At 43.4% G+C, this 8,929-nt stretch overlaps 1 protein-coding gene across 1 annotated transcript; it reads right to left on the bottom strand.

The window, feature by feature from the left end:
* Window positions 1–493: 493 nt before the first annotated feature.
* NDUFV3 (NADH:ubiquinone oxidoreductase subunit V3) lies at window positions 494–8,926 on the bottom strand. The gene is made up of 4 exons (XM_069020127.1): window positions 8,832–8,926; window positions 8,666–8,732; window positions 4,511–5,467; window positions 494–781 (listed from the first exon to the last, which is right to left on the bottom strand). The coding sequence occupies exons 1-4, from the start codon at window positions 8,886–8,888 to the stop codon at window positions 624–626; spliced, it is 1,239 nt and encodes a 412-aa protein (XP_068876228.1). The 5' UTR covers window positions 8,889–8,926; the 3' UTR covers window positions 494–623.
* Between the last annotated feature and the right edge of the window lie 3 nt (window positions 8,927–8,929).

The raw sequence follows: 8,929 nt of genomic DNA, 5'->3' as shown, positions 1-8,929 counted from the left end.
ATGATTAAATAAAGTTGTATGTTCTGTTCTCCCTTTACAAGAGCAGAGGTTTTGAGATGTTTCAATCACATTACATAAACCTGCATTCCTCCACTAACACAAAACATTCACTCTTGCCACAGGAGACAAATACTTCTTGTGCTGCTCCCAGCCAATGATTTTAAGTCCCAAATCCAGAATAAACAGAACCTCTTCAGAGCTGGGAACATGTTTGTGTGCAAGGAGCACAACCCACTGCAGTACAGTGACAACACCACCAAATTAAAACCATGGCTCGGACTCCACAGGCAGTTGAATCCCGAGGGATTCTTTGACATGGTCCTGTAAGAATGATCAGTATCAAAAGTTGGGAGACACTGAAAAGTGAGGACTTTTTTACACTATCACCAAATAATATATATGGTGAGGTAGAAAATATATTTTTATTCAGTGATGATTCATTTGCAGTTCGCTCATAAAAGCCAAGAAGTGAGGGACCCCAAGAGCCAGGAAGGACTGTTCAAAAGCCCAAGTTATTATGCCTTTATTATTTATTATCTGATTTGAATTATACAGATGAAGCAACAGTGCTAAATAGAACAATTCATCATCTTGCCTGGGTGTTTGTTATAACTGTGGTTCTTTCAGTGCCTTGGTGATGGTCTTCCAGAGGATGGCTGAGGCTGCCTGTACTTTGAGAGGACAGTGATATAATCATGAAAGGTGTAAGTGTGATATTCGTGGTGCTGCAGGTTCTTGTAGGTGGAATTGTCAAACTCCTCTTGAGCAGGCGCTGTGGTCTCTGTGAAAACAAACAGTAACTGGTGACTATGAGGATGCTACACCAGAGGACAATGTTTTTAAGCACTGAGTCAGCCTTCATAAACTGTCAGATGCCTCATCCAGTCAACATTTAAAAGAGAAAAGTCAGCAACTACAACAAAAGGAGAAGTTTCCTAAGCCCAGCTGGTGCCTTGTCTGGCCCTGAAGCAGCGCATTACTGTGCAGTGGGGAACAGGGATCAGTACAAGGCATCTCATACAGTGCAGGTTTTAAACCCAAACTACCACCTAATGCTGGGGGTGCACAGGGCAGAACATTCCATTTATCTTTGCAAGACATATGTCTGCATTTCCTGGCTTTCTCATAGTTGCCTTGGTTTTCATTCCAGCCAGAACAGTAGGTGACATTCTTAGCAAAGCAGGAGGGGCAAAGGAGCAGTACAAATGATGTATCATCCTGTCAGACCATGAGATACAGCTATTAGAGCTACTTTACAGATTGAATTTTTGCCATGGGGAGAAGTGATGGAATTAGCAAGATCTCCACAATTTAATTTCAAATGTGGTTATACCAAACAGTAATATATCAAGAGGCTTTGATGCAAATTTCTTTTTTTTGTAAATATAATCTTTTATACTTTGTATTAGCTCTACTCCAAAAAGAATAACCCAATAAAGTTATTTAGAACTCTTTACTTCATGTTAAAGCCAACATTAATTCTTATGCTTTTAGAATATTATGCAAATCTAGGCAGTGTAATTTACATAAAAGGTTCTCATTACAGGCTGATTTTACAACAAAGGAAATAGCAAGAAATAAAACTTTACTCCTAATATTAATTTATTCTTGTATACCCAGAGTTTTAACAATAGAAGAAGACACACAATGTAGTGAAAAGCTTTGTCATATAAGTTTGTATGTGGTGGTTCAGGTTAGACTGTATTAAGCCCTTTTAGTAATAGGTGCACCTACAATAGAAACACAAGAACTGCAACACCAGGATTTCCCTTTACTTATGACATAATGACTGCAGTGTGAAGCTATCAGATTAAGAGAAATATCCATAGCATTTAGCAAGGCTTGCTTATAAACCTCAAGGTAGTAAGTCATGGTTTCAGCAAAACAGGACAGGAAATAGCCCTGTGCCTACTGCTCAGTTCCTCCTGACACAGCTCATAGGAGACAACACTACAGAGAGAAGAGCCAGATGATGCTCTTTGCTCCAAAGAGCCCCAAGAACAGCCAAGTGGAGGCAAGAGTACACTCAACCTGCAAGAGACAGTTGTTCCAAATTCGGAGACAGATGTGCAAGAAGGAAAGCAGATGGAGACTCATTTTTCCTGCCCAAATACACTGCACTTGGCTTCTCGAAGGAAAAATTTATTCCTGACTTCATCCTGCCCACACTTCATCCTTGGTCTCTGCTTTGTCTCTTAAAGAGCAAGCACTTCATGGGATATTCTTCCAAAATGAATCACAGGCCTATTTCTGAGTTAGCAGCTACAACTTTGCTCCTCACTCAGCAGTTCAAGTCAGCAGGTTTTGCTGACTGCTCTACAAAGGGATGATATCACCTGAACATCCAGGTTTGTACTGAGAAAAATTCCTTTTACATCTTCTGTGTGGCTGCTGCAGAGTTTGCAGACAAAAGGGCACAGGGGCAGGACAGAAGTAGGAATTACAGGTGGTACAGGCAGCTCTGAATGTCAAACAAGGAAAAGCAGTGGCTGTTCTCAAAGAAGGAAGAGAGAACAAGATACATCTGGAGACACCAGACAAAAATAATGTTTGAGCATCTAGAACTCCACTGTGGATGAATGGTGAGAAAAGCATCATCTGTAGATAAAAAAATAGCCCATCCCAAATTTTTGTTCTTTTTTAAAGAAAGCTTATGCTTTCTTTACTGCAAGAAGGAACAAGCAAATCAAAATTATCACTTGCAAACAGTGCTGCATTTTGTTATTTGAAGTGCAGAATCATTTAGGATGGAAAAGACCTCCAAGATCATCGAGTCCACTCTTGGCTGATCACCACCTTGTCAACTGGACCACAGCACAGAGGGCCACTTCCAGTCATTCGAGTTGCCATCAGGGAAAAAGGCAAGGAAACAGACGAAATTATGAGCCAACCAACCCCTCAAACAGAAGGCAGGTCTTTTACTCAGCACCATCTCCTGGAAGCTGACATACAAATGCAACTATTTTGTCACTTAACCCGGTCAGACACTTCAGAGTCACAGAATGGCTGAGGTTGGAAGACACCTCTGTAGGTCAGCTGGTCCAACCCCAAATAATCAGGCAGGGTCAGCTACAGCAGGAGGCCCAGGACCCCATCCAGACAGCTTTTGAGTGTCTCCAAGGACGGAGACCCCACCACCTCTCTGTGCAACCTGTGCGGTGCTCCATCACTCACAGTAAAAAAAAAGAGTTCACTGATGTTGAGGCAAAACCCTGTGTTTCAGTTTGTACCCACTGCTTCTTGTCCCATCACTGTGTACCACTAAAAAGCATTACCTCTGTCTTCTCTGCACTCTCCTTCTGTTTATTTCCACACATTGATGACGTTCTGTCTGAACCTTCTCTTTTCTGGGCTGAACAGTCCCAGCTCTCTCAGCCTTTCTTCACAGGCTACTCCAGTCCCTCCATCATTTCAGTGGCACTTTGCTGGATGCTGTCCAGCAGCCCCACATCTCCCTTGCACTGGGGAGCCCCAAACTGAACACTGCACCCTGGGTGCACCTCACCAGGGGAGGAACTGCAGCTCCCTCAGCCTGCTCCTCCCAAGTAACCCTCAGGGGCCTTTGCTTGGAGGGCACATTGCTGGCTCACATTCCATTTGCTGTTCCCTTGGCCCCCAGGGCCTTTCCTGAAGGATGATATCCAAGCATGCTGCTTTTACTTCCAAGCAGGCAAATTCTTTAATTCAGAGTAGCAATGAGAAGAGGGGTCTCAAGAATGGCAGATTTATACTGCCTAAGATGAAAGGCAGAATCATGACAGATCAGGCCAGAGGGACATCTGCTACCGAGATACACAAAATGAGATCAGCAGGCAATTAAGAGGATGGCAGTAAATAAGAAGGGGAAGTCAGATAGGGAAGCACAGCCAAAGAGATGATTGCATGATGCATGATGGTCTTCCCTGAAAACACCACTGTCTCCTCCACAGCTCACTACAAAACTGACTCACTACTTCCACACGAGTTATTTGCAACCTTCCAGTCTCAGAATCAACACCACCTGTTTCTGGCATTACACTATGAATTTTCAAAGTCTACTGAAATCTGAAACACTGATAGATTGAAAAAAACCCATCAAAACCCCAAAAAATCCAAAACAAAACCAGAAAGAGAGCAGGGTTTAAGCAACAATGAGATGGCATCAAGTTTGACTCATGAGAATGGCAGCTACGAAATCCTTCCGAGAAAAGAGAAGAATGAAAACAAGTGTTGTCATATAAAACCCATGATTTTGCTCACAGTGGAAGCAATCTTGTTTCCATTTTATAAGTAACTGCTTTATGAAACTATAAATACAGAGAAATGAAACCGCTTCCTTTCACAGCATAGCTGGAGACTGAGTATTACTGACAGCTTAAAACAATTAGCAATGAACAACAATTTATCTTCCAGAGAGTCACTGCCACTCTGTCAGCTTCAGTACAAAGATCAGAGAAGATGTGGAAACCCTTTAAAAAAGTCAAACCTTAGCCCAGATGAATCATAAAGTTCAAACAATTTAAAGTTGTACCCTCTATCGTGCTGCTTTCTCCAGCCTGGACTCCTGCTTCCTGCGTGATCTCCTCCTCTGCCATGGTGCCCATCACCAACACTGTGCTTCCAGAAGTCTCTTCCACTTTAGGAGCAGTTACTTCTTTTGCTTCCAGCTCCTGTGCCTCCTTCACCTTTTCCTTCTCTCCTCTGGATATCAGTTTTTGCTTTTTGTCTTCCTGAGTCACTGCTGAGGCTTTCAGTTGAACAGCTGCTACCTGGGTTCCAATGGACTTTTCCTCCACAGGATCAGATTTATGAGTGACATTGGTCAGATCCAGACTTTTCACCACATGTGGTTCTAAGACTGACTTCTGCTCTTTTGGAGTGGATTTTACTTTGGGGTCTCTTGCTTTGGATTTTGATGTTTCCTGGCTGACTGATGTTTTAGAAAATTTGATCTGCTTTACAGGAGACACATTAATTTCTGGTTTGCGTGGCAGCTTCTTAATTCCATATTCTTTGAGGGATTTCTGGGACAATTTCTCTTTTGCCAGCATTGATGCCTTTACTGCTATGTTCTCAGAAAAGATAGGATCTCGCCTGGGAAACTCAACTTTAGTTTTAATGGGAACTTCTGAATCATCAATATTTTCATCTTCAGAATCTGAGCTAGAATCTGACTCTGAGCTGGATGAAGATGAAGTTTGTTCTTCAACTAACTCTTTCCTAAGGCCTCCTCCTCTTGCAGGTGTAGTGAGGTTTTCCTCCTCAAGGGAGGAAACAACTCCTCGCTGAGGAAATGCAACCACAGTTTTTCTTGACATGGACATCCTCGTGTCTTCAGCACATTTTGCAGCTTCCTTGGGGCTGGTACTAGATATGCTCTCCCCTTTGTCTGCAGACAGCAGGAGAGAGCTAGAAGACAACATTTTACGAAATTCAACTGGTGCCTTCCTGGCAAGCAGCTTGGTGCTTCCCTGTGGTGCCACTACATCTAGGAAACGGCATAAAGAGGATTATCATCATTGTATCTGACATTGCTGTTATTGATCTCAGTCACACAGTTTTAACTTTCAGAGATAATCTGGTACAAAAATACATTGAAGGAATTATAATGCTAAACACAGGCATTGCAAAGCAGAAAGTTTTAAGACTTTTTAAGTTAAAGGAACTGGAGTTGTAGTAGCATGTAACAGTTTTTGCTGCTGCAATGCCAAAACTCAGGAGATAAATCCTTATATTCCTCGTTTTGCCAGACTCCTCCAAGAGCTGGTTTTCCCTGTGCTTCAACTCTGCATCACTGGAAACGGTTTGCAGACACTTCCCTATCTCAGGTGAGCATCAGGATGGCTCGTTAGCCAAGCTCTTCAAATGCTGCTGCAGAGACAACGCTTGTCTGTGAACAAGCCAGCGAAGCAGACAAAGTAAAGAGACACAGCCACAGCTGCTTGCAAGAGTTATCCTGGAAGCAGAAGGGAGGGATGACTCCCAAAAGGCAAAGCAGCAGAGTAAGAGATACCTGAGGCCATCCATGAAGGTATTACTTGTTCATTGCCCACGTGACCTCTGCCAGCTGAGGTGTACCCCCACAGTCCAACACTATTTCTCCAAGACCTTATCTCCCACAGTCTTCACTTCCTATTTCTGGTTTGAGACCTCTTTGTTAAAGAAGTCTTAGAAGATCTCCTGATGCTTCATGTTTGTTTCTGTCTGTTTTTTCTCCCTCGTGGATACCTGCATTAAGCTAAACTCTCCAGACAAGGAACAAACAGTTGAAGAAGAAGGTAGCAATTTTCAGGTCCTTTCAGAGAGTACATAATACCCTGTGGATGCTTATTATCATCCTCAAGAGGCTGAGCAACAGCAAATACTGTTGTAGTTACAAAAAACAGGAGGTCAAGGAGGACAGGGAGCACATTAAGAAGATTCACCATGGCTTGAACTGGCTATAGCAAAGCCAACTCCATTACAAATTGCACCACTTCCAACCAGCAGCAAAATTCACCAGATTTCCAGCCCATTATGCAGATTTATCTGCAGAATTTGGAAATCCAGACCTACTTTATAAGACTATAAACTAAATGTAGTTTTCCCCTCACTAGTCTTTTACAGTAATACCCTGTATGATGAAAACACCACAGAAGAGACAAGCACATGAAAATAAAAGCAAAGTACTTTAGAAAGAAATGCAGAGTTTTTATCATAACAAAATACAATGAAAAGAAGTATCAAGTTTACAGGTAGTATTTTGAATAATTTCAAGCACATACTTCTCTCTGCCAGATGGAAGGTGCAGGATGGGAAGGAAGGGCAGGGGGAGGCAGGAGGATGGGCAGCCACCTTTGGAAGAGGTCTGACTCCCTGACCCAGCTAAACAGCAGCCTGGAGAGACTAACATGCAAGGAAGCATCACTCAGGATGGAAGAGTTCTTCAGAGAAGCATAGAGGAGGTCAAACTAACACAAGAATGGCCAAAGGAAGGACAGGCAAGGGAAAGCTGAGCAAAACCTGAAAAAGTATTAATGCTACAACATCCTAAGAAACCAAGAAGGCAGGTAAAATTCAACTTGACCATTAGTTACTGGAATAACACTTTAAACAGTTAAGTTTGGATAAGTGGAAAAGACAGACTTTATGATTAAAAGCTGAAAGACCCAATATGACTGATACACTTTAATTAAGGTATTTCAAACTTTGCTAATCTGTACCTGCATCACTTTGCCCAAAGAACACCACATCCGTATCAGTCACAGGAATATCATTCCCAGATGTGTTCTTCCTGATGCTTGGAACATCAGCATCATTCCCAGAAGGTGTTTAAAGCCTGTTCACACTCAGGTGACAGGCAGAAATTACAGGTCTATTTCCCATCACTGACTCTGTATGTAAACATGACTATTTTATCAAAGCAAGGAAAATTTGCACATCCTGTTCCAGTCAGAATCTGGCAAAGGCAGCTGCATCCTATGCATCTTAATTAACCTGGAGTGTTTGCAGGGGAAGCAGCTGGCTGGGAAAGCTGGCCTAAGAGGTCTCCTGACACAAATCAGAGCTGCAGGACAGTGAATCCAGAAACTGATACTAAAGTACATCTCAAATACACTTAATGCAAAAAAATAAATTGTAATAAAAAGCAATTTGCTGTTCAATTAATCTATGCAGTGAAGGCTTTCTTAATGGAACAGCCAGGCTTTTATTTGCTTTGGCATTTAGGAAGGTGGCAGAAGTCTGCATTCAACTACACTTTCAGTGATCTTTTCAACAGCAGTCAACAAGTCTGATCACTCCTACATGTGGTTCCATGGAGCTTTCCTGTTCCAGCACCTGGATCTCTAATTTGGGACAGGAAACCTCACTGAACCACTGAGCCTCCATTTACACAAACAAGGCATCAGTGTTTGAAATCTGTATTCCTGTTCTGACTTTGGTCAGGGACAAAATGGTTTCAAATACTCCTCAATGTGGGATGGAGGGCAGCACCCAAAACAAGGTTCAGGCTTGCAAACCTCTGGGGCAAGAAGCATTATAACCAAATTTAACACAGGAAGGACATGGCAGCTTCTTACACTGTTGTCTGGAGCTGCTATTTGGGATATTTGGACCTTGGAAGTCTTTCTCTAAGTCTTCCTATTCTTTAATCCTGGTAACACAAACATTTTGAAGGACAAGGGCAATCATCTAAAGTTAAAAACTAGGTTTTACACCTCCTAAAAACACTTCTAGGGATGGGGCATCCACAGCTTCTCTGGGCAAGCTGTGCCAGGGCCTCACCACCCTCACAGTAAACAATTTTTTTCTGATATCTAACCTAACCCAACCCTATTTTCTTTCAGTTTTAAGCCATTCCCCTTCGTACACGCTGAACAGTCTGACACTGTCCCATCCAGCCTGGCCTTGAATATTAAGGTGAACAGGGAAGAAGTGACAAGCTCATAAATATACAACTACACACATGTGTGTCTATGTATATGGCCTATAAATATATTCCACACAGCCAGGCCTTTACTTTTACTTTTATTACTACACGGTACATTTTACCAGAAACCCTCGTTTACATGGCGATGACCTTTCAGTCCTTGGTTTTTCCCAGCTTATGCAGCGCCTCTTCCGAGGCGTGACCCTCCTCCAGCTTTCCTCACCCACTCCTTTTACTGACACCCCGATACCTCTCACTATCTAACCACCCTCTTACTCTTTGGCGGCGCCGTCCCGGTGCCCACCGGCTTCGTGCAGAGCCCCCGCGCCTCCAGCAGCAACACCTGCAGGGGACAACGTAACACGAGTTAAGAAAGCGGGAGGGAATGCCGACAGCTGAGGGAGTTAGGGGGTACGGCAATCGGCCCGAGGAGCCCCTTTACCTCGCGGGTCACCCCCCGCCCGCCGCCCCTCAGCGCCGCCGCCGCCGCCGCCGCCATCTTGCTCGGAGCCCTCACGGCGCCGCCGGTGGGCGGGGCGG

This window comes from Aphelocoma coerulescens, chromosome 1 (genome assembly GCF_041296385.1).
Source record: "Aphelocoma coerulescens isolate FSJ_1873_10779 chromosome 1, UR_Acoe_1.0, whole genome shotgun sequence".
NCBI lineage: Eukaryota > Metazoa > Chordata > Aves > Passeriformes > Corvidae > Aphelocoma > Aphelocoma coerulescens.
The sequence above is the reverse complement of the archived record's forward strand: the minus strand, read 5'-3'. Positions and strand labels throughout refer to the sequence as shown.

Bases quoted from the DNA above. Each gene is read 5' to 3' on its own strand.
- NDUFV3 (XM_069020127.1), bottom strand. From the start codon at position 8,888: ATGGCGGCGGCGGCGGCGGCGGCGCTGAGGGGCGGCGGGCGGGGGGTG. The intron at 8,733-8,831 runs GTAAAGGGGCTC...TGTCCCCTGCAG, and splicing joins GGCGGGGGGTGACCCGCGAG to GTGTTGCTGCTGGAGGCGCG. The intron at 782-4,510 runs GTACAACTTTAA...TTGTTTTCACAG, and splicing joins AGAAAGCAGCACGATAGAGG to AGACCACAGCGCCTGCTCAA.